Source organism: Copadichromis virginalis, linkage group LG7 (assembly GCF_057382275.1).
Source record: "Copadichromis virginalis isolate Kocher_CV1m ecotype Utaka linkage group LG7, C_Virginalis_male_GT1.1, whole genome shotgun sequence".
NCBI lineage: Eukaryota > Metazoa > Chordata > Actinopteri > Cichliformes > Cichlidae > Copadichromis > Copadichromis virginalis.
In genome coordinates, this window is record NC_140624.1 from 16,020,443 (window position 1) to 16,045,071 (window position 24,629).

General features: G+C 40.1%; 3 protein-coding genes across 6 annotated transcripts; 2 read left to right on the top strand and 1 right to left on the bottom strand.

The window, feature by feature from the left end:
* Positions 1-1,156: 1,156 nt before the first annotated feature.
* LOC146704772 (uncharacterized) lies at positions 1,157-3,109 on the top strand. The gene is made up of 4 exons (XM_085465143.1): positions 1,157-1,636; positions 2,199-2,286; positions 2,365-2,560; positions 2,664-3,109. Exons 1-4 carry the CDS (start codon positions 1,222-1,224, stop codon positions 2,721-2,723), a joined length of 759 nt encoding a protein of 252 aa, XP_085321269.1. The 5' UTR covers positions 1,157-1,221; the 3' UTR covers positions 2,724-3,109.
* A 3,304-nt stretch (positions 3,110-6,413) lies between these two features.
* Positions 6,414-12,709, bottom strand: parp16 (poly (ADP-ribose) polymerase family, member 16). Of its 2 annotated transcripts, none has more exons than XM_085462143.1 (7): positions 12,424-12,709; positions 11,546-11,742; positions 10,680-10,817; positions 10,390-10,596; positions 10,080-10,251; positions 8,105-8,249; positions 6,414-7,272 (listed from the first exon to the last, which is right to left on the bottom strand). In XM_085462143.1, exons 2-7 carry the CDS (start codon positions 11,732-11,734, stop codon positions 7,137-7,139), a joined length of 987 nt encoding a protein of 328 aa, XP_085318269.1. In that variant the 5' UTR covers positions 11,735-11,742; positions 12,424-12,709; the 3' UTR covers positions 6,414-7,136. The 2 variants fall into 2 exon arrangements, with proteins under 2 accessions (XP_085318269.1, XP_085318268.1); XM_085462142.1 differs by lacking the exon at positions 12,424-12,709 and adding an exon at positions 12,207-12,395.
* scamp5a (secretory carrier membrane protein 5a) lies at positions 11,797-24,215 on the top strand. Of its 3 annotated transcripts, XM_085462145.1 has the most exons (8): positions 11,797-11,932; positions 14,660-14,742; positions 15,789-15,867; positions 15,970-16,089; positions 17,192-17,348; positions 17,433-17,534; positions 18,624-18,741; positions 20,719-24,215. In XM_085462145.1, exons 3-8 carry the CDS (start codon positions 15,861-15,863, stop codon positions 20,905-20,907), a joined length of 693 nt encoding a protein of 230 aa, XP_085318271.1. In that variant the 5' UTR covers positions 11,797-11,932; positions 14,660-14,742; positions 15,789-15,860; the 3' UTR covers positions 20,908-24,215. The 3 variants fall into 3 exon arrangements, with proteins under 3 accessions (XP_085318271.1, XP_085318272.1, XP_085318270.1); XM_085462146.1 differs by lacking the exon at positions 14,660-14,742; XM_085462144.1 differs by lacking the exons at positions 11,797-11,932; positions 14,660-14,742 and adding an exon at positions 14,749-14,943.
* Positions 24,216-24,629: the final 414 nt, after the last annotated feature.

Sequence of the window (24,629 nt, forward strand, 5' to 3'; positions counted from 1 at the left end):
AAAATTAAGTGAGAGAATAGCAGCTAACGTTAGCTAGCTGGCGTATTATTTAAAGAGGAAGAATAAAATTATTAGTATTATTAAAAATAATAAACCTGTGGCTCTCTTTCACTTTTGTCCTGTCTTCCTCCCCTCGTCCCCAACTGGTCTCTCAGATGGCCACCCCTCCCCGATCCTGGTTCTGCCAGAGGTTTCTTATTGTTAGAAGGGATTTTTTTTTTTCCTTCCCACTGTCTCCAAATGCTTGCTCATAGGGGGGTCATCTGATTGCTGGGGTTTTATCTGCATTACTGTAGGGTCTTTACCTTCCTTTTGTAATGTACCTTGTGTGCATTATGTCTAGCCTCTTCATATTTTTTTTAATTGTAGTTTTATCTTCCTTTATTAAATTGTTTCTCTGCACTCAGTAAACCTGGACGTGTTTCCAATTCGCTATGTTTCTCGTTTGTGGACCATCATACTAACAGTTCGTATGGATCCAAATGAACATAGAGCATATTAAGAGCCAAAGCTAAAGAAATCCTTTTCTGTCCTCCAGGATTTTACACAGAACATTTCCTCAAAGTAAAGTCATTAAATATCTCTTGTGGCTGGGGTTATTGTGGGCCTTTTTTTCATTCAAAAATTGAATAAAAAGTAATGCAAAACGGGTTTAATATCCAAAGCGGCTAATTTTAATATGTTAACTGCAGCATAAACTACAATAACACAAAACAATTTACCTTTTTGTGACTTGCCGAGGACTAAGTATGTTTCTGCAGCAGTTTGTCCTACTTTTAAGCAGATGTTTCCCTCTTCAAAAGGAAAGAAATGACATACAGCAGCTGCAATGTCAACTGACAGACACCCAGTGAGTGCGGCCATATTTTACTGGCATGCACACAACCTGCGAGATTTTTCATTCAGCTAAGAACCTTGTGAGGCGTCCGGATGAGATAACCTGCTGATTTGTTAAACCTTTTGTTCTTTTGGGAAATGGGACATTATCTGATTACAGGTGCACACCGAATTGCCCCTTTCAGAGGTCATGTGACTCCGAATTCACCTTCATCCGAGTTTATCTAACAATGTTCGGACGGAAGACTTGTTTCAAAACAAAATCGCACTGTTGATAGCGTGGAGATAAGACGTGGGGATAATTAACCGTATATTTTAGACTAAATCCATCCATCTATTGGCTGGTGGTGGTGGGAGGAGGTTGTGGCTCATAAACTACGAAGCATGTGGTGTGACAATGCCGGGGTGCCCGGGGATATAAAAGGTGCAGACAGGCGCTCTCCCCTCAGGATAACGTCAGGTCTATCAACGATGCGGATGCTGCTATTTCTCAGTGCGCTGTTGGGGGTGTTCGGGTTGGAGAAAGCGTCCCCCGTGGACACCCAGCAGCTTCGGGCCCTTCAGTGCCCGCCCTGCGAGCGGATACACTGCTCTTCCCGGCGGGCGCTGAAGCTCCAGTGTAAAGGGGGCGTGACGACGGGTGTCTGCGGATGCTGCCCCGTGTGCGCCAAGACGGAGGGGGAGACCTGCGGGGGGACGTGGGACTACCTGGGGAAGTGCGACGAGGGGCTGGTGTGCGTTTTTCAGGACTCGGCAGCTGCCAAACCAGACGCAGAACGCAAAGGGATCTGCAAAGCAGGTGAGATTGTAACCATTACTCTAAAATGATGACAAGCAGCCACTGCGCATCAGATCCACGGGTGATGCTTTAATCACTCGTGAAATGCAATAGTGGGGAAATGAAAAGTTTTACAGCAGCACAAAAAAGTTATCGAGTTGTTCTGATTTATTCACATGTACAGAAACCATCATGCTAATTAAAAGAAGGCTCTGTAAGCAAGAATGCAATATTTAACTCTTCCTTCTGGAAATAAAGTTGGCGGGAACTACAAAGGCGCTAAAATCTTCTCTAAACGCGTAAAATGCACTTGGTGAGATTCTTTGACTGTAAGTCTGTGTAGTGGGAATGGTGCTGGTGCGGTAAAATCTGGTTTATGAGCTGTGAAGACTGATAGTGTGGTCAAGGCTTCCTTTGAATCAAAGGTTCCTCAGCCATAATTACTCATCTTATCTGTCCCCGATGAAAAGAAGTGTCACCGTTATCAATACGATATCAGACCTTTTACAGTTTTCCTGTCTTTTTTTAAAGTCTGACTCCACAATGCGGGACTCTCATTCGTAATTTCTTTAAATCTGTGCAGTGATTGAACAGCTGGATGCAGAGAGCTGCCAACCAGAGTGCACCAAGGAGTACTGCCAGGCCAACCCCTCTGCAATCTGCTCTGCCAGGTGAGCCCCCTCTCCATCCTCTTAATGCCACGTTGTTTTTGTTGTTTTTAGCAATAATCAGAATTTCCTCGTCTGTAGGTCTACATCTCTGCAGAATAAAGAGTGCCAGGGCTCCTGCCAGCACACGTCCTGCTCCAGCTGTCTGCTGCTGAAGCGTCCATCGTGCTCTCAGACCTGCGCCCCGTCCGATTCCACCTGTCTGCAACACTTTGGGAAGTGTGTGCACAATCACCTGACTGCACCTCACAGTCCCATATGCCACAACAACCTCCAGGTAAGGAAAAACAATAATAATAAAAACCAAACTTTTCCCTGTTTTTTCTTTTTTTTTCTTCATTGCGCTCTGAATCCAACACGGTCTTTTTTTCTCTTTGCAGAGTAACTGCGAGGGGCATTTTGTGTGCTTGATCCCGGACTGTCCGAGCTCATCCAGCTAAGAAGAAACCAAGAGGAACACTTGTAGCAAAACGTGAAGAAAGGCAGCTATGTTTAAACCCTGTGAATATCTCAAAACTACTTAATCAACAATTACTTTTCGCCCCCTGCAATTTAAATCAAGATTAAAACCTTCTACTTTTTTAAATTCTATACCATCATGTATTGACTTTGCTCTATTTATTTATGGGGATTACCAGGCTGGATCTGCACTACTCTAGCTGTTAATTAATGCTGTCCAGTGATGTGCATTGCTTTATATGACGTTAGACAGTTGGCATAATCACTGTTTGTTTTTACGTGTTTTCTTGTATCTTATATGAACTTGTGTGTCACCATAAGTGTTTAATTCATGTACCACAACATGAAAACCTACCTGCTAAGTAAACATATGTCAGATTCTCTCTGTCACCTGTGTGTCAATTATTTAATTAGATCTCAAATTACTGGATATCATTACCAGTGATTGAATATTCTAATCCATATTCTTACAGTTTCAGCTATAAAATACAAATGCAGTAAACACATTATTTATAAAACACAAACTAACACAATACTTTACAAACAACCTGCAGTTTTTGGCCAGACCAGTAAATCCACTGCATAAAAAGAGCCCACAAACATGTGATAGATCTGTATCAGTCAGTCTACTGCCATAAAATATACTGACCAGCCACTTTATTAGGTACACTATACTAATACTGCTTTGGACCCACTTTTAGTTAATACCAATTTAATTCTTTATAGCACAGATTTGACAAGATGCTGCAATTATTCCTGAACTCATTGTCATGCTCTTAAGCAGTTTGAGATGATGTGAGGTTTCTGAAATGGAGCTTTATTATGTTGGAAAGAGCCATCAGGAGATTGGTGCACTGTGATTATAAAGGGATGGACATGAGCAGCAGGAGTACCTGGTACGCTATGGCATTTAAAAATGCTCAAAGTGTGCTGAGAAAACATCAAATCACCACCAGCTTCAACTGTTGATCCAACTCAGGATGGATTCATGATTCATTTGTGCAGTTTATGCCAAATTTTGACCCCACCATATGAGCGCTGAGATACTCAGAGCAAATTCACTTCCTCCTTCTAACGCTTGATTTGAACTTTAGCAGGTCATCTTGACCAAGCAGGGTAAAGACAACCTGCTCCATGTGGTTGGTGTCATGTGATTGGCTGATTAGATATTGGTGTTAACGAGCAGCTGAACAAGTATACCTAATGAAGTAGGCAATGAATGTACATTGCAATCAACAGATAAAAGCAAAAATAACAACAAAAAGAGATTTTACTTCTTTATCAAACAAGTTTCTGAGGTGTTTGAATGCTTTCCACACCTTTTCACTTGTGTGTAGCAATGCTTGCAGCAAGGCATCATGTATAGCAAAACATTTTATATAAGACATCATTATTTTCCTGCTTTGCAAAACCATCCAGTGGACTGTGTTGAACGTTTAAATCACGCTTAAAAACTCGCCTGTTCCATCTAGCTTTTGAAGCAAATTAGTTTGGACTTCCACCTGGTCTGCATTTGTGCTATGTAACTGTAACTGTCACTGTAACTATAATTGTTTTAACTGTTTTTGTTGCCTTTTGTTGTAATCTGCTTGGCTACCTTGTAGGAAGCACTTTGATGGACACTGACCTTTTTAAATGTGCTATAGAAATATAATATTGATTGATTGATTGTACTCTCTGACAGGTCTGCTCTGGCCTCGATCTGTAAGTGAGGGTTTTGGAGTTTTGGAGCAAATGTTGGCAAAGATAACAAACATCATACCTGACTGCAGACCTGCCTCAAGTTCAGTCCTGCACAATACACGTCTTTTACAGGGAAATATTAAATTGTTAATCCATGAATTTTTTTTATGAAGAAAACAAAGTGTGAGGCACAAACATTTAGTGGAATAATACAGATTCCCTTTCTTCTGATTGCTTCTCATTTTGGGAGTTTTTTCCTGATAAACAAGTTGAGCTCCCTCTACGGCTGCCGCCCCCCTCACAGTTGATGGTTATTGAATAACAGACAGTTTATGAGGCAGCAATAATGAAGCCTGTACATAAAGGGAATAAAGTGTGGACCAACAATGGGCAGTTTGTTCTGTGGCCTTCAAATGTGAGCCATTTCTGATGAACAGAAGCAGTTTATCTGAAGGATTTCGCAAGACGGGAATGGTTTTTAAACCAAAACAATGGCCTGCAATGTCTTTCATCTTCTTTCAAACTTGTTAGTAAGCTGCATCCGTGACGTAACGAGACATCGGAATAATATCTGATGTTTAATTAAAGTACAGAGATTTGTGCAGCATAACAAGTACACCTGAGGAAACGAAAACTAAGACTGAAAGCACTGTGCCATCGGTTATTTATGAGTAAATGAAATTATTTATTGACACAAAGTGTTCTCCTGGTTGTCTTCATTTCTTAATGAGAACCCCGATTTAAGCTAAAGTCTTGCTTTACATCGTTGCTCCACAAAACCAAACAAAAAAATTCTCTTTTGCGCGTTTCTCGGGCTGTTAATACACACACATCAGCACATCGGGTATCTATTAGGAAAACAGGATCGGTCACCAAAGCAGGCCGCCTGTGTTATCAAACCCATATATCACTCTCACTTTTTTCTTACTGATAAAGTACCACAGTTAAAAGAGGACTGTCTGTGTGCCAGCAGTAATAAATTTGCCCCTGTTAGAGGTAACCCATGTTTGAATGCAACACGAAAAGCTGAGAACAATAGAAACGACGCACTGTTCGAAAGAGGTGCCTCGCACTGTAAACACTGTTTACATTAGAGATGTTAGTATTTCAAATTCATTTTAACCTGATGCTTTAACACTTTTTTTATGCTGTATGGAAAAAAAAGCATGTGCACTGTGAAAGATTTTGAGCCACCCCTCACTTTTTTATATTTTGTTATCAATATGGGACATAAGTGCAATCATTTATCAAAATGTGCAAAAATACATAGATGTACAGCACCAAGACACAGGGAATAAAAGTCATTATTTCCTGGGCCACCTTTATAGTTAGCTCAGTCCATGACTGATAGTGCTTTATTGTACGTTTTTCTATCCAGGTGCGCTGTTACTGCAGTGGCACTGCGTTTGTGATCGATGTCATGCTGAAGAAATGAGACACACTCCAGATGGTGGATCAAATCTGGTTTCAATTTAGAAATTTTAACAAGACCTCCAACAACACTGGCTGAAATGCAGCCGTGACAGAGCCGCTGCCGTGTCTTACAGATAGCTGAAACTCACGGTTGTACCTTTCTACTGACCTCCATACATACTGACAATGATTTGAACCAAGCCGCTGATTTTCAGTCCACCTCTTGTGTAATTTAACGTCCCCATTTTCCTTCCTTCAGAATGGCCTCATGACAGCCAACCTTCCACTGAGAGTATTTCTGATCAGGCTTCAATGAACAGTAGATGGATCAGCTGAAGGGCCAGTTGCATCTCTCAGATCCTGTGTCTGGTCTTTGCTGGAATTGTTTCATATTTCTTAAGGACATGACTCTCAGATACTGTTCATCTGCATTAGAGGGTTTGTTTGTTTGTTTTTTAGGTCTGCCACTTCTTCTTTTGTCATCCACATCTCCAGTTTCCTCAAATTTTTAAGAACATATATCGAAAGATTCCAAGTTTTTAGCTACTGTAGACATGAAACTGTCATTCCACGAGTTAGGTACCTTTTTTTAAATGTTTTGATGATTCAGAGATCAGTGGTTTTAGATGACAACCCTGAATATCTACTGATCCATACTACAACGCCGCAGTCCCCAAAACCGAATGTATACATTAAAATAAAAACCACTATATTTGATCTACACTTAAAAACAAAAGATTTAAAAACATCCCAATTTATTAATTTCCAAAATACAGACAATGACAATCTTAAGAATTTAAAAGTGGAATTTCAGTTTATCATTAAGGCCAGAAAAACTGATTAGTGATAATAATGGCTCAGTTAACGAGGAGTTCGCTGCACATCAAACCAGAGAGAGAAAATCAAAACACACTGATTATTTAAACAGGATGATCTCCATCGTTGTGTCCTCGGAGGACTGAAACAACACAGTAACAGAGATTAACTATAAAACTGATTATTTACTGAATCATTCAAACTCAAGGAGCAACACTGCAATTGTCTTAAAATCAACAAAGATCTTCATACAGATTTCATTAAAATCAATATATAACAAGATTCCCATCTGAAACGATATGTTATCTTGCACTTACAGTAATGATGACTATATTACATTACATATTGCAAACAAAGCAAAGAACTATAAGAGAAAACAGTAGAAAGGTGCATAAAACTCTTCTTCTCATGCCTTCAGCCAACATCTTGGCAGGAAGGCACTGTGGATTAGAAACATCCATGCCATGTGTCCTGTTGTCGTTTCACCTGAATAGTCTGTTCCAAAAGGATACAAAGGTGTTGGAGTTTAAGGCACCGATGAATACAAGCAGCAGAAGGTAGAGACTCATCATGATGGCAAAATGGTGTCTGAGGAGCCACGAGCGGCTGCGGGAATGTCTGAGGAAAAAAAACAGAAAAGCACGGTGACCATCAGCACAGAAGAGCGAGCTATCAAACCTCGGGATGAAAACAAGTAAACATTTTCATTTTCTTTCATGCTATTGATTATTTATCTGTCAGTTCTCTTAACCACTCATTAAATGAGGGTCACAGCGGAGCTGGAGCCAATCTGACATTGGGCAAGAGGTAAAGTACACCTTGGATCTGGACCCTGTTTTATTTTATTTTATTTTATTTCAAGTGGCTACTCGCGTCCATCCAGCTCTGGGTTTAAGAAGAGATGCCTACACCACTCCTGGTCCAGCCACCTCCTCTAGCTCTGTGGCATTCCCAAGACAGCCAATAGAAAAAATACTGCCAGAATGTCCTGGGTCCATCCTGGGATTGCCTCCTGGGTAGACATGCCTGAAACACCTCACATAGGAGGCACCCAGGAAGCATCCACCACATCAACTGGAGGAGTAGCAGCTCTACACTGAAGTTCACTCTAAGGCCAAGCCCAGATACTCTTCAAAGGAAAGTTGTCTCTACTCAACACTATACTCTCTTTTATTTAATCTGAATTAGTAAATGAATGAGTAAAATAGATAAAAACAAGTTTAAAAAATTGTATTCTGCTTCTCTTCTTTGCTCTTAGTGGGCTGTAATCAGATTACTGAGACTGCGTGCTGGAGGACATTCAAATAAATGTGACCTTTCCACAACTTTCACATTGAATTTCTGATTTGTCAGCCAATCCTGTTCTGTATGAAAGCATTTTTAGGTCTAATGTTGCCTATTCACCAGTACACAAAAGCAAACTGCATCATTTGTCCCAGAAAAGTCTTACCTGGACAGGTGCCTCTGCTGAGAGTAAACAAGCAGGTACTTGACTCGTAAAAGCTGATTATTGGTGACTACAAAGTATTTATGTGGTACATCCCCTCCTTCACTGTTCTTTGCCCTCGAGCGCTGGCGGTCTACAACTTCAGAATCTGAAATGAAAAATGAGCGGAAGGCTTTAATAGGTTCTGATTTAAAGAGCAATAAGCAGGTAGAACATTCCTGGAAAGATTTATGCAGTTACTGAGTGTTTTGAGAGGCATAAAGGTCCGAAATAAATTCAAGACAAAGTGTAGGCCACTTTGTTTTTACCCACAACGTGTCATATTACATCATATAAGAGCATTATCGCTGCCACGAGTACTCTCTGCAGTACTTTGTGACTCCCTGAATTGGTATTTTTGGCAACAGTGAATTTTTCTGTTTCCCTAACTCTAGCCTGTCTGGACATTAAGTCCTCACTCTTCCTGATAAGTGGAGGTCAGCTGTGAATCAGGAGAGCAGATTGCATGCATACTCCAGTGGGCTGGTCCAAGTGTCCCTGTCCAAGATACTGGACAAAGTGCATCCACGTGAGTGTTTGTAAGAGGTAAAAAGTGTTTAAAAGACAAGAGAATAAAGCAGTGCATTAATGTGTGTGTGAATGAATGAAAGTGACTTGTAAGTGTTTTGAGGGCTAAGTTAGAGTAAATGGAAAAAGTGTACTCCGGGTCAGGGACAGGTTCCTGCCCCAAGTTGGAGGAGTTTGGTCTTGTTCATGAGTGACGGGAGAAGGAAGCGGTAGATCGACAGACGGATTGGTGCAGTGTACTGGTCTGTTGTGGTGAAGAGAGAGCTGAGTGTAAAAGCGAAGCTCTCAATTTACCAGTTGATCTACGTCCCTACCCTCACCTATGGTCACGAGCTGTGGGTAGTGACCGAAAGAACGAGATCGCGAATACAAGAGGTGGATATGGGCTTCCTCTGAAGGGTGGCTGGCCTCTCCCTTAGACATAGGTTGATAAGTTCGGCCATTCGGGAGGGGCTTAGAGTAGAGCCGCTGCTCCTCCACATTGAAAGGAGCCAGTTGAGGTGGTTCGGGCATCTGACAAGGATGCCTCCTGGGCGCCTCCTGGGTGAGGTGTCCTGGGCATGTCCCACTGGGAAGAGGCCCCAGGGCAGACCCATATCACACTGGAGAGATTATATCCCTCGGCTGGCCTGGGAACGCCTTGGTGTTCCTCTGGACAAGCTGGAGGAGGTGGCTGGGGAGAGGGAGGTCTGGGCTTCTCTGCTTGGGCTGCCGCCTCCACGACCCGACCCCAGATAAGCGGAAGAAAATGGATGGATGGATGGATGGATGGAAGTGTATATAGGTATTTAAGCAATAAAAGTACCTTGTTTTAACCAAGTTAGCACAGGAGCCTTGGTGGATCTTATGCAAGCAAAGAGACTTAAAAACATCACTGTGCATCGTCTACATGATCATTAGTGCAGGCTTGGTACCCACAGCTGTTTTGGTCCCATCAGCACCACCCAGATCCCCATCACCTTTCTCTTTCTCCATCTTATGCTGGCTGATCGTTAGGTATTATTATCTGCTATGTGAAGTATCACGACTCAAGTATCAAACAACAAATACTAATTCTGTTACAGCCTTGTTACATGACGTGTCATTCGAAGTTATCCCTATCTAACATCACTCACCCATCAAGTCCCTCGCCCATTTCTGCTCTGGTTCTGCTCACTCCACCGAATTATGTCTCCCATTATTTGCTCTGTTCCTTTTCTCTTCCCAGTCTCTCTGATTCACTCTTATTTAAAAACTGTGACCCGTCATATATGTACAAATGCACACATTTTTGACCTCTTTACTCCATATGTCTTATTGCTAATTGTTGACAGCTCAGGTGTTTTCATAAACTGTCACTTTTTTGTTGCCTCCTCATAGCTTTGGAATCCATGTTGAAGACATACTGCTTTTACCCGACTGTTAAACATACCTTTTTTCTTCACCTGGCATTTAACATCTGGATGATCAATGACTTCACACAAGGCGACACAGCTCAGCAGTGGACCTAGAATGCTTTCTCTCCAGCCGCTGCTGTGGGGACTGTAGAGGACAGCCATACTGAGGTCACTAGTGAGGTAGGTCCCCTCTCCAAACACCGAGTTCTGCAATGAAAAATGTCCATGTAAGCCCAATGTATCACTCTGATTTACACTCCAGCCCTTCAGCATCCTCTTAAACTTGCCTTGCTCCTCATGATCTGTAAAAAAACAATTTTTTAAATAAGGTTTCGGTACACTGACCTTGTTGAGGTGACAGTGTAGGCCGTTGTGAATAATCGAATGAAAGTTCTCCAAGCGGCTCCCGTGGAAAGCATAGAAAACATCTCGTCCTTCCCTCGTCCTCTCAAACCTCGCGTTCATCTGATCAGAGTACTCCAGCTCAAAGAGGAAGTCTGGCACGGGTGCAGACATCCCTTCATTTTCCGTCAGGCTGCAGAGTTTGGCGTACTAGTGAAGATCGGAGAAACACGCTTGAGCAAAGAAGAAAGCTGTGCAAGTTTGTGGTTTATCTCTCTATGCCTGTAACATACCTCTTCCTTCTGTAGTGTCTTTACAGCAAAGCTCTTTGAAGACAGAATCCAGTGTGCGAGGGCCAAATGATGATCTGCTTCTCCAGGTCGTAGTCTCACCAGCTCTCTCACACCAGGCAACGAGTTCACATCTGCCAGCTGGAGAAGGAAAAACTCCTTTCTTTTATCATATTACCACAAACAGATTCAAATGTCTCTTTTACACACGTCTCTCAAAGTGAGAAGACACCAAAGACATGAAATGATCACAAATTCATCTATGAGTAATAATTGGCATGAAGCTACCATTAACAGCACATCACTGCCACCGAGTGGATATATATCATGTTACATTTGATCAGTTCTCTCAATTATCTTAGCAGACCATATCGCAACTGAAAATAAACAATTCTTGTTTCTTCCCACTCATTCAACACAGGATCATAGGTCAGCCTATATGAGTGGTAGTGGATTTGAGAGTTGATACCGATTACTTGCTGGGAATTTTTCTGAAGTAGCTACATTTTATGTTCTACTGTTGAGTCTGCCATCCCTCTGTCTTCCCCTTTTGTGTAGATGTGTGCATGTATGTTATTTTTTCTAGTTGCCATGTAAAGCTCTGTATCACTTTTCATGTTAATGAGTGTCCTTGTGCTAGGATACCTCTGTCCATAGGCTTGGTGATCATTCTGATCAGTCACCTGAGTGAATGAATATATGGCTGAACTACAGAGGCGCTGCTGCTGTTGGTTTGGTGATCTTGACCCTACCCCTGAGGCTGGTTAAAGCTTGTATGATTAAACTGAGGAGCACTTAGGCAAGCATAGGCTACCAGTGACTATAATCTAGGATCTTCAAGAGGTTTTGACAATCACTTTAGCACTCACCAACTCCTCAAACTCCTTATTGTCACCACTTAAGTAACGAGGAGGGAATGGTCTAAGCAAAGAGTCTCTCTTGTAGTTCTGAGTGGCAGCAACGAAGAGGCTGCATCGCAGGTCTGCTGCTACGGGGTCTCTTTGCAGGCAAGAGCACACCAGCTCTCTGACTGCTTCAGGTGGCAGCGGTGGCTGCATTCCCAGCACTGTGTACAAAGAGATAAGATAGCACACGGCCAAGGTCTAGGTTTCCGCTTTATGCAAGTCTGCAGTCAATAATGACTAAGTTTTTAATCCTCACACATTGAAATATTTCAACTATCAAGGCTCTTGTAGTTTATTTCACTCAAATCCTCACATCAAAGAGGATGCTATAATTTAACATTTAGCTTTTTGGTGAGTATTGTGGCAGTGTGGGATCTCGCTGCCTTTTTTCTTTTACTTTGAAAGATGTTCTGCTTGGGATGCAAACGCTGACATTACACCTCACCCTTGGTTTGCTAAACTAGGACACTAGCTAAATTCAGCTCATCTACTGGAACAATTACATACTTTAGCTTTTGCTAAGTTAGATTGTTTTGGTTTAATACAATCTTTATAAAGTCAATATTAGGACAAAAATGACAGTTCAATTATAGTTACTAATGCTGATTTGTAATGTTAGTCTTACCTTTCTGTATTTGGTTACTAATATTATGCAAAGAAAGCGACGTCTGAGTAGCTAACATTAGCTGAGCCACTACAAGAGAGCATAACTGCCGCTCTTCACTAAATAAAGCCTTGTCGGACTACTGCAGGTCCCCGTATGTATTGGGAATACATCACTGTGGCACTCGTATGAGTTAAATTTGACAGACCTTGTTTAGAAATATAATTTTTGCCCTTACCTTCAGTCTTGCTTAACTCATAGCACTGAAGGGAAAGCTAGCGTTAGCTTCAGGCACTGCTGCGTTCAAGCACAGTTCTGCCTTTTGGAAACCGTATACGAAACACATCAGACAGATGTGCAGCTGAGAAAGCGTGTGAGCCGTGCTATCGAGGCAGTCTGAGACAAAGACGGAGCACAAAATTAATTTCCGCATAAACGCCAATGTGTATTCGGTCTGCTGTTTTAAAACGTTTATTCTACCTGGAGTCTAACATTGCACAGGGCACGCGAAGGCAGGATTCATGAGACCAACTGTACCGATGTTTCAGAGAGCCATCTAATGTTTGACAGTAGCAACTAAACAGTGCTTCAGCTGCTGGTGTGGCACGATAGACAGTCTTAGGCCATTCATATCTTTGTATTTTATTAGGCACACCGATTTAGTGAGATATATGCAAACATACAGTACATTGAAGTACAGAAAAAAAAAGATTTTGGACCATTCTAATACGTTTGAAAGTCAATATTTGATATAAACATATCAGTTTTTCACCACACCCTGAACGCTCTTTGATAAGCTTTCTTATCATTTCTTTAAGCAGACTTCAGAAATAGTTCTCCAGGTTTCTTGAAGGGCATTCAGAGGTCTTTTTTGAATGTTCGCTGCCTTTTGTTCCACTCTTTCTCAAGATCTTCCCACACTGCTTCAGTAATGATGAGGTCCAGGCGCTGGGAAGGCCAGTCTATGACTAATAGTGATCCACTGTTTGATTTGAATCACATGTTTTCCAGATGGTAATATGTGGTGGATCAAAATCTGATGGTATTTTTTGTGTTCCTTATTCCATCAATTTGCGAAGATCCCAAACACCACTGTGTTTTCCAGGTGGCTGTCTGCTATACCTCTCTCTCCTGACCTGTTGCCACTGTTCTACAGTCCAGTTCTTGTGTAGTTGGGCATACCTCAGCCTTTTCTTTCTGTTTCCCTTCCTTCAAATCTGTTTTCAAAGACATGTTATATCCATCAATTACTCTTAAATAGAATTAAATAATCTACCAGACCAATTCCTTCAAGAAAACCAAACATTTCCTGTGGAATAGACTACTGTCTTTTGGTCTTTCCGTAGATTTTTATACAACAAACACTAAACTCAGAAATATTTGTGGGTGTTTTCTTGTTTGTTTGTTTTTTGTACTACTTGAACACTAAAGTGGTCCTCACATGAGATGACAGTGCCAGCAGTGGCCCACAGCGCATTTAAGTTTGAAACCCCTGTTCAAGTTAGCAGAATATTTACTTTGAATAAAAGAAATCCCTTGGTTGCTTATGGTTTCTCAGTTTCTAATAATACTAATCAAGTCACATGAGGGAATTGTTTCGCAGCCTGGTATAAAAGTGATCAATAAGTCATTTATAAATAATTTACTACTCCTTAGTATCTTTTCAGCTTGATAAGTATTTTAATTGCACACAGCAATTTCAGCCATGCTGATTATGTGGTTTCTTTGGAATAAACTTAACTTACTGTGAAGCAAATTTGTAGTCAAGCATAGGAGAAAAGCACAAGAGAATTGATCCAGTCCATATTAACTTGTTGTACCTCAGGTAAAGGTACTATAATACTATTGTTTTTGGATGAAAATATTTTGCAGCTGGTGCCCGAAGTCTAGAATTTATAACCAAATGCTGCACTTCCTCCCTTGAGAGGATTTGCCAGCTGTTTAATGAGTGTCTCCTTTGCTTGCAGCGACATCTTTTTAGACTTCGTATTGAGCATGTCAGTGCACTGCTACTAAATGCACGGAATAACGAGGGAACAGACCTCATCTAATCATCAAATAACTTGTTGTATAATTGTACATGTTTCGACCCTCTGAAAATAGGGGGTACATATAAAAAGTTCCTGAATCAATTGAATTGAAATCCATTATCTTGGTGTACAGATGCAAAATTACAAAAAAAGTAATTCTACTTATCAAGTGTGTTTTTATTTATTTTGTTTTGTTTTATTTTGTTTTATTTTATTGCACTTGTATATATATTAAAAACTACTACTACTACTACTACTACCACTACTGGGAAAAGAGTTGTACATTGAAATGTATTTATACTACTAGTAAAGCGGTATCTTTATTATGGAAGTAGCTGATAACAGGCAGCCAATCAGGTCAGGTTGTGTAATGCCTCCTCTGATTTTTAACACTGTCAACCTATTGGTTAAGAGCTAAAATATTTCTCCTTTGTGATTGGTCAGGTCAGGTCAGCAACAAATCCATTGTTTTTCCAGGGCCCTGGTCCTACCCGGCCGGGCACAACCCAGCGTCGAGGAGGGGGCCGGTATGTACGTAATGAAAAGACCATACGTCACGTGCCCGCCTCTTACTCCCAACCCCATCATTTAAGGAAATACGCGACATTTTCGTGTGATTAGCGCCAGATCTAGCTGTTTCGGCCACTGTATTTTAATACAGATGAAATCGTAGGATGCAATTTAAACGGACGGAGGTATTCTAGCGACATTCACGGACTGAACCGGAGGTAGGACATCGCATTTTCATTCATTGGTCTCCAGCTAGAGAGGGAGGGAAAATATTGGATTTTTTTTATTTTATTTTATTTTATTTTAGCGGATTCTAGCTTCGGTAAAACCTCGAAATTTGTAGGCCGGGCTGTTTACTGCGAGGAGTTTGTGCTCGACTTGCTCGACGTCCGGATGATGAACAAGAGCCCCGATGCAGCAGCCTGTCGCGCAGGCTGAAGGACGCTTCTCCATCGCCTGTAATCTCAATGCACTACCCCACTGCAGCATCACTGCCGCCAGCCGAACGAAATACACGTCTAAGACAGCCGGCGATTCACAATGAATAAAAGCAACTTCAGCCAGACAGCATTTTCGTGGCATAGATTGGTTTATCTGTGCCAGAAAGATGCCCTTCAATACACCATGCGTCCACCATGACGTGCGCTACAAATATGATTTTCTAACACAGTTAAATATGGAAGGTAGTTGATTATGGCCTGCTTAGCAAGGAGAACGCGATAAACAGAGAGTAACGTCTATATAATCCAGCCTTTAAGCTCAATAGGCCTTTCAAACGCCTATTTTGAATCCCAAAGGATATGCATTCGAGATCACGACAAGGCCACACTGTGTCCTGGAGCGCGCATTACACCGCTAAAATATGTGACCAAGAAAACAGGTTCATCTCAGTCTATCTGATGCTCCTCTGGAGGCTGGGTACCACCATGGGTACCTCCTCTCTCCAAATCGTGTCAGGATGTCAAAGACTCCTATTGCAGTGATTGTGGCCTGTTGCTTACAAGCAGGGCCGGGATAGTAAGTGATGTTGCACTTAATCATGCACTTCTCTCCTTTTCTGCAGTTTGCTTTTCAAGGGAGCTGAGATTGAAGAACTCTGTGTGCCTGGTTTACAAGTGGCGGAAAGCAGTGAATCATGGCAGGTGAGCTTCCCCCTTTTATAAAGGTTGAATAAAAGCTCATGCACCTCTCTTGACTTGATTTCTTCTTGATGTGAAGCACTGAATCATGTCTCTGTGTCCTAGAAAACAACTTCCCTCCCCTTCCTCGCTTCATCCCCCTTAAGCCATGTTTTTACCAAGACTTCAACGAGATCCCAGACCAACACCGCACTATGTGCAAGAGGCTCTACTACCTCTGGATCTGTGAGTGTACCTGCAGGAAATGCTTTTTATTTTCTTTGCATTTGGAAGCAGTCGGTATTTGCATGCATCTAGCTGTAACCCGTTAACCTGTCTACTTCTCTTCCTCCTCATGCCGGGCTGCTTTGTTTTACCCAAAATATTATGAGAACTAAAGAGTGCAAACACTCCGTGCAGCTGGGAAACTAGATTGGCCGGTCTCACATTATGTCACAGAGCCAGATAACCACCGTTTTCATTTTACCGTGGTTTTTATTTTGAGGGGTAAAGTTCGAAAATGATTTAGCTCACAGATTTACTTTGTGGTTTGTGATTTGACTGACAAACTGTTTACAAATCTGAAGCCCAATTGAAGTCCCACGGGCAGAAAATGAGGACTTCAGCTATATTTTTTTAATTTCCCAAGAAAATAATTTATTTACACAAATCAGTGGGGTACAAAATGAAAAATGGTACATCGTGAAACAAAGTTACAATCCAATACCAATATTTGATAGTATTGATACTTGGATTGTTCCATTCACCTCTAATGTATGCTATAACTCTTAGAATATACGTAATACAGAAGTATGTGTGTGCAATCTTAGGCTTGACAGGTGTCACCTGTCACAGAAAGAGGAGTTATTGTACAGTTTTATAGTGAACGATAGGAATAATTTCCAAAAACATTTATGCTCTTTGTTTATTCCCCACTATTATCTGAGATCCACTAACTCTTAACTCATTAATGAAGAACATAATTTGTACATAATTACAGTCACATGAGTATTATGGTATGTTTTTCATTATCACATAGGTGCTGCTATTTAAAGCAAAAATGTAAGTCTGGTGAAAAGAGTTTAGAGTATATGTTATGTTGGGTGGAAATGGTGTGCTGAATAAAATGCACCTCTATATCATATTTTATTATTGTAGTTTAAGTCTTGAATGTAGAACTGGAAATATGGCAGTGTGTAGTTGTTGGTCTTCATAGTGATTAAATCCTGCTGAGTTATGAGTAATGATGGAGCCTGCGGGGTGTTTGCTGTAGCGTTTTTTTTGTTTGTTTGTTTGTTTCCTCACTCTTTTATGTTTTTGTCATTCTTCCTCTCTGTGACGCTGATAGTGCATAGTGCCACGCTAGCTGTTAATCTGATTGGTTGCCTGGCATGGATGTGTGGAGGCGGTGGAGCTACCAACTTTGGCATGGCTATCCTGTGGCTCATCCTCTTCACCCCTTGTTCCTACGTGTGCTGGTTCAGGCCCATCTACAAGGCCTTGAAGTAAGCGTGTTTCCCTCTGAGTTACACTTCTTCCTGCTGTTCCGCTGAATCAGATCGTTTCTGACGATTAGTCTCTCCACGCAGGACAGACAGCTCATTCAACTTCATGGCTTTCTTCTTCGTCTTCATGGCCCAGGTGGTGATCAGTATTATCCAGACTGTTGGCATTCCAGGCTGGGGAGTGTGGTAAGAGTTTGTACTGGTTTATTAAAAGTAATGTGTACAGATGAAATGGAAATTAACTGGCATGTATAGAGTTTATTTCTTGTCTTATATTGTTGTTAAAGATGATTCTAGAAGCACCTGAATCAAGGGGTATACTTTGTAATCTAATCTAAAGCATACACTTTCATTCAAAAAATAATTTTTTTCTAAACCAATGAGGCTTTAAAGAGGTTCATTATCCTTCTGAGGTCTAAGCCATCAAACTTTAACTCCTAATTCTTAAATCATTTTTTTGGTGATAAAATATGATTAACTTTGATGCATGGTTGTTTTCTTTGTTCCCTGATTGCCAAGATATGGGAAAATAATTTAATAAATGAAATAACTATATTCCCATCACCTAGGTTTAGAGTTAGTGTTTGGGTTTTCCACCACCACATAAGTATACTGTAATATACTCAACCTCTCTTTAACGTTAATGTACTGAAGAGAAATGGGAAATATTAAAAAGCAGGTATACAAGCAGTTTTTTACCCCTTGTAAATCCTTTTTGTTCGAACCACCATTAGCAGACGGCCTGCTATACCTCCTGAGCTACAGCAACCCCAGGAGACACCCTTTAGGAAAACACAGAGTTTGTCCAGCACAAGGCTCTCTACAACTTCCATTTTGATCAGGCTGTTTTGAACTCCACAAACACAACAACCAGCTGATCCGAACAGAATCATGCCTGAATTATTCTTCGGCAGGAAATCTATGCTGTAGCTTTCGTTGTAACTGAAAACTCTTTTTAACTCTACACTGTAACCTGACATTCAGCTTTTAAGAAATGTATCTATATGCTGGCTCAATGGCATGGAGGGTTGCGATGTAGGGTTAAGAGGGGTTTCTGGTTGTAAAGTTAGGATGTAGATTTTCTGCAGAAGTCTACATCAGGCTTTAGGCACAGCATAGATTAGTAATTCACAGCTTCTAACAATAGTCTCTAAATATTTTGGTATCAATCTTAAAAATCCAATATCAGAATTATCTAGAATTATCAAGCTTAATGTATTATTTAAATATGGCGTATTGTGAGCATATGATGATTCTTCTGTGCTTCTTCTTCAGCGGTTGGCTGGCCACCATCACCTTCTTCAGCACCAACATTGGCTCAGCTGTGGTCATGCTGATTCCCACCATCATGTTCACTGCAGTGGCTGTTTTATCCTTCATCGCCCTCTCAAAGGTGAGTGACAGATTTCTACCTGGTCACAGAAATTATTAGATCAATCAGTGCTGGTATTATCAAGTGAAAGATAGCAATCCAGTCCAAGTAGCATTGAATAATTAGCTTGTATTATAATGCCAGCGCCGTTTCCCACTTAAAGGGAAGCAGTGATAACATGACATTTGATCCATTTGCACTAGCAACAGAAATTTTTGGAGGTGATATTTATTTATTTCAGGCTGTTTTTAAATCCCTTTTTGGTGAATGCAAGGAATCCATGAGGGGCCCAAGTACTTATTAGAACTTGGTGATCAGAGGTTATTGTGGCTGTTTTTTTTGTTTTTGTTTTGTTTGTTTTGTTTGGGGGGGGGGGGGTGTTTCTATAACTCTGTATTTGACAACATATTACAGTAAGGTTTAATAGGATAACATTATGACGTTTTCTATACAAAATGTCGAAGGTTGACTTCACTATGACATCAGAGTGTTCTGCAAAAACATTTGAAGCCACAACTCTTGAAAAGAAGAGGGGATTGTGACCATATTTCATGATTGGTGGCATCTAAGTTGATGATGCTAATCCCGAGTTCTAACGTTAAAGCTTTGGTCAAGGTGTGACTGTTTTGTGCTGCAGGATTAAAGATGTGTGTGAAGCATCCACCTTTTAGAATCTGTTGTTTCTTTAAGGCTATTATTCTAGTGTTTTAACTATACCTGCTAAGTCATTGTGGCAATTTCTTACCATGGGAATGCTGTCCATCTATCACCACACCCTCATATATCAATCAGCGGTATTCTTTGCTCTCATTGGTAGTTGCTTCACTTTGTGGATCCCAAGTTAACGGGTCCCAAAATAGCAACACCAGGAGTTATTTTGTCTTGATGTCACTTATTGTCATTGAGGGTCCGATGCCCCTTTGGCTGTGCCTGCCCACATGGACATTACATAAATCAATCGGTAGTCATGACTAGGTGGCATAAACACACAGCTCTGGATCTGCACTCAGCTCTTTTGTCCAATAAACTGTGACAAAAAACTAGATGATTGTGAAAACTATCTTTTTGATTTTAGTAAAGCACAGCAAAGCAAAGATATTACAAGAGGGGCCTCAGGAACGACAGAAATTCAGTTTGAAATTACTTGCAAGTATGTACCATTACATATTTATATAAATTTATTATTCATATAAAAAGTGAAGTAAAAACGGTAATAACAGTTGGTTATGTTGTGATAGTGCTCATTACTCTGACCTGAATTTACCGCTCCTGTATTAAAGTTTGTGTCCCAGGCAGGCGGGTCACAGATTGGCCTTAACACTTTGCTTAAGACTGGGTAGGATTAGCAATGAATAGCCAACAGCCTGTGTTTATGTTTTTAATACATTTTTCAGAGAAATACATCAGTTTGCCTTGTGTTTCGATCAGAAGATCTAAGATCGGGTGGGCTTCATGGGATTTTCTGGTTTTTAAGTGGGCCGCAGCATAGTGATGATTTTTCATCCACTTCATTATTGTTTTTTCATATTGGTATAAATTCAACAAAAACAAGATATTAGTGTATTTAAAATGCAACATTAAAGTAGTAAATAATCATAAATATCCCACTGCAGAATTGTCACATACTTAACAAGGTGCGTCAACTTCATTAAGAACGTCATTAAGATATAGGATGATATCATTTAGTATTATAAGCTGGGAATTTCTTGCGTTACAGCAGGTATAACATTATTTAAACATGACAAGCATTGGGAGTGTAAGTCTCAAATATATCTTTTTCGGTCTAGAATTGCTTAGGAACAGCTCTTTGGAAAGTAAATGTTGCCAATAATGTGGTCATGACACAAAAAAATGAGGTGCCACTACAGACAAATAATAAAATTCACCTTTTCTTTATGGTAATTTGGTCAATTTTACAAATTTAAAAAAGTAAAAGTCATACTTGATAGAGAGTAAAATTCATGTTGAATCCCATTTCTCCTTTCTGTCTTTTTTTAGGTGCATAACTTCTACCGCGGCAGTGGTGGCAGCCTGGGTAAAGCCCAGGAGGAGTGGGCTACGGGTGCCTGGAAGAACCCCCATGTCCAGCAGGCAGCCCAGCAGGCCGCCATGGGGGCTGCTCAAGGCGCCATGCAGCAGAATCAGTACTCAGCAGCTCCCACCTACAACTACGACGAACCCATGTAGGACAGAGGAGTAGGCCAGGCGGCTGAGTGGGAGAACTAAAAAGGGATCAATTAAGAACACAATTCAGAATTAGGTGCCCGTCATTATAACACTGTAATGCTGAACTCAAACAGAACAATGTAAAAGTCATGTTTTTGGTGCAAATGTACTGGGATTTCATTATTTTACTCGGTTCACATTTAAATCAACAGTTATTTTAAAAAGCAAAAAATGTTGCTGTTGTTTTATGCTGCTCAGTTGTAGCTGGTCGGTGTTGTTTTCCAACAGAGACACATAGCCTAAAATAGGTAGACCCAGTCCCCTGAGCATCTTCAGTTTATTTGAGTAGGTGGTCTCCAATGTCACTCTGTAAATTTTCTAATGATCTTTAATGTGATATTTAAGGGACTGAAACAGCTATATTGTTAAGGGTCTTTACTTTTATTAGCCTTGAAGATCACCAATGCTGAAACAGTTATTTCTCAGCTGATGTAATGGACTAGCTGTTTGGCTAAATTCTTATATACAAATGTCAAGAATTTTTTATTTCCCATTAAAGGAATAGTTTGACCATCTTGGGAAACACCTTAATTCACTCTCTTGCTTCAGGGTTATATATAGGGTATTATAAAATTAATCTTTGCTAGTAGCCAGTTAGCTTGAATTAGCAAAAAGACCAGAAACTAAAGCTGAAACAGATAGTTTGGCTTTATCCAAGGATATTAAAATCTTCTTAGCAATTATAGCTAGCAGTATAGCTCTAATAATCTGACTAGCTCGTTATATGTCACTTAAGAGCTCTTAGAGGCAGATTTTATTTCATTTTGACAAAGTCATGCAAGCTGTTTCTCACAGATGTGAAAGATCCACAGATCGCAAGGGGAAAATATGTACTCTCCAACGGGCTAGCAAGTGGTTCCTGGATATTGCCAATAGTCACCAGGTGAAATCACTCAAAAAAAAAAAAGGGTGCAACACCAAAAACCTCCCTTGTGGTTGCTTTGGTTGCTAGCAGGTCAAATTTAGTTTGCATTGAAGATGCTGACTTGTATGCAAATGCTCGCTAACTATTGACCTAGCAGCAGTAAAACTTGAAAAAGTGCAACTTAACCAGGAACGTTCTGCCTTTTGAAACATGTTGGCTGCACCGCTGAGGCACAACTTTTATTTTAAAGGCTAACGTTTTCCGTTTCACCACAGCTCAGATAGCAGTTAGACAGTTTTTGTAGACAAGTTAGCATCTTCCTTGCAAACTACTAGCAACCGCAGCAATCTGTTAGCGACCAAAGCTATTTCATATTTACATACAGATGTGACAGGGGTTGCTTTTTAACTTACAGCAAGAAATTAATTGGATCAAACTACCTATTTCTTAAAGGTTATGGTACATTTTAAGTAACCTTTTGAGTTGTTGTTTTTTTTTTTAATTATGCTTAAATACCAGTAAAGAAACTCATCATCTTTCTCTGCTTTTTTTCTTTCCTTTTTTTTGATTGAAAAAGAAAGTTAAACCGACTAAAATGAATATTCTAAAAAACAGAAATATGGAGTTTTTGTTTTGGTGATCTTTTTGACAGTATAAGTCGATTTATTTACATTCTCAGGAAAAGTCTAATAGCTGTTTTTAAATTCTACCTGTAAAGCCTGTAGAGCTTCAACATGTCGGGCTTTTGTCTCCTTATATCGCCCCTATTGACCATGTTTGGTTTTGTCGTTACATACTAGTTTTATGTTGAGCAGGCTGAGTTTAGTTCAAGTATTTCATTTTTTTTTTCATGTTAAAGTGAAGCACACGCAGTATTTAAAGATTGGAGTTTATTGGTCAGACATTCCAAATCGATGTTAGTATAAAGGTCAAAGTGAAAGAAAACCAAAACACTTGCAGGTTATGGTAAGTAATAGTAATAATTGTTGTAAGGTGGTCATAACATTGTATGGAGTGATGGATGTTTACTCTCCCTTTGACAAACTCTCCCGCTTACCCCTACGTGTAAATGCTTCAGTGACTCCTTGTTTCTGAAATTCGGGATTTCAGGCCTTAGTGTGTTATTTCGTGGATGTTGGTGTTATTCCATGAGTTGGTGTAATAAGAAATCTACATAAAAGAAAAAAAAAGAATATTAAATTCAATCCAGCTATTTCTTTATGGAGTAAAATATCACAAAAAGACATTCGTGCGTAGCCCCGGTGAGGCCTGATGTGTTCAGTCAGAGACGGTGTCGTTCTGGTTTCTTCGAGTCTTTGAAAGCTTCAGCATACAGTAGATGGTTCGTACAGTCGAACACTATTAGATTTAAAACAGTGAAGTTATCTGAATCCTCGTTACTTTAAAATCTGTGAGTCGTCTTGTCTGATTGTGATGACGTGGTTTCCAGTAGGCTGTTTGTTGTGCTACCTTTTAGTTGTTTTGTTTATCTCTCTTTTTTCCTGTGTATTTGAATGACGTGTGGATGCTTGTGAAGCACATGATTTGTTGTGTCTTTCTGTTTTTTGTTTTTTTACTATACTTTTTGTTTTTGGAAAAAAAAGTAAGTAATATTTGCGCTGGTTTTCCTCTTGGCATCGGTGCAAACTTCATTCAGAGTGGAGCAATACTAACAGTAGAGTTATTACAATCAGCTGGGGTCCTGTTGTGCAGCCTTTAAATACAGGAAGAAAAATGTTACCAACCCCAACCTAAAGTGTCATAAAATGAATAGCTAGCCTGTTTTTGAGTTGGACACCACTTGTATGATTTTACAGTTTCATAGCATTTTCACCAGCACATGCACACACAGAAGTAAGGAGGTGTAACCCTGTAAAAAGTACCATACATCCGCTCATCTGTTAGTAAATGCACAGCTGGCCATTTCTATAACGTAAATGTGAATTTTTTTGCACAAAGTTGAACAAATAAGCTACTTTCCCTGTGTATGTAGTAAGTTGGTGAACTTTGGATCAGTCCAAACTTTCCGCCATATGTACATACGGCACAATTCATGTGTTTATGGAAATTGCAGCTGTGTAGTTATTGTGTAGCAGGAGCCGCTTATACACTTAATGCCACTGTATCAAAGCTTCTGAAAGCCATTTTCCATCTTATTCCCACATGTACTGTATGTTGTGTAAAATGTATTAACATGTACTATATCATAAGTATATATGAATATATAATTACTTGAGGTGCAGTAAATATTTGCCATGGATCAAACAAATTGAGTAGGCCCTAAATAGTCGAATAAGTCGTTTGAGGGGGCTGCGTCTCCACGAGTGAACGAGGAAAACATTTTGTGTATTACTTTTGTATTATTTGGTCTTACCCTAATAGATATTAAATAGTTCTTGTTGCATCCTGTTTTGTTATGTGATGAGTTTGCATACGGGTACTATACAGTTGTAGATATGGAAAATGTAACTTTTTTTTAAATGAACTATTGACTTTTAGGTGTAAATAGCTGTGTCGAGTAGCTGACCTTCAATTTCTTCTGTCCAAATACAAACCTTAAATATTCTAATATTCATCTCACCTCCGACATAATTGAATTTTGATTCTTTTCTAGGTTAAAACTCGCTAAAAAAAAAAAAAAATCCAATTTAGCCTAAACATGGTGATGAACAGTGATGTGGTTTCTTTTTACATCATAAATTACAATTCAAACACTTTTATGGATGCTTCATTTTTAAGGAAGGTTGATGATTTGAATACTCCAAATGAATCAGGGGCATTTGTATATATCATTCATTTCATACCTCAGCACACTGTA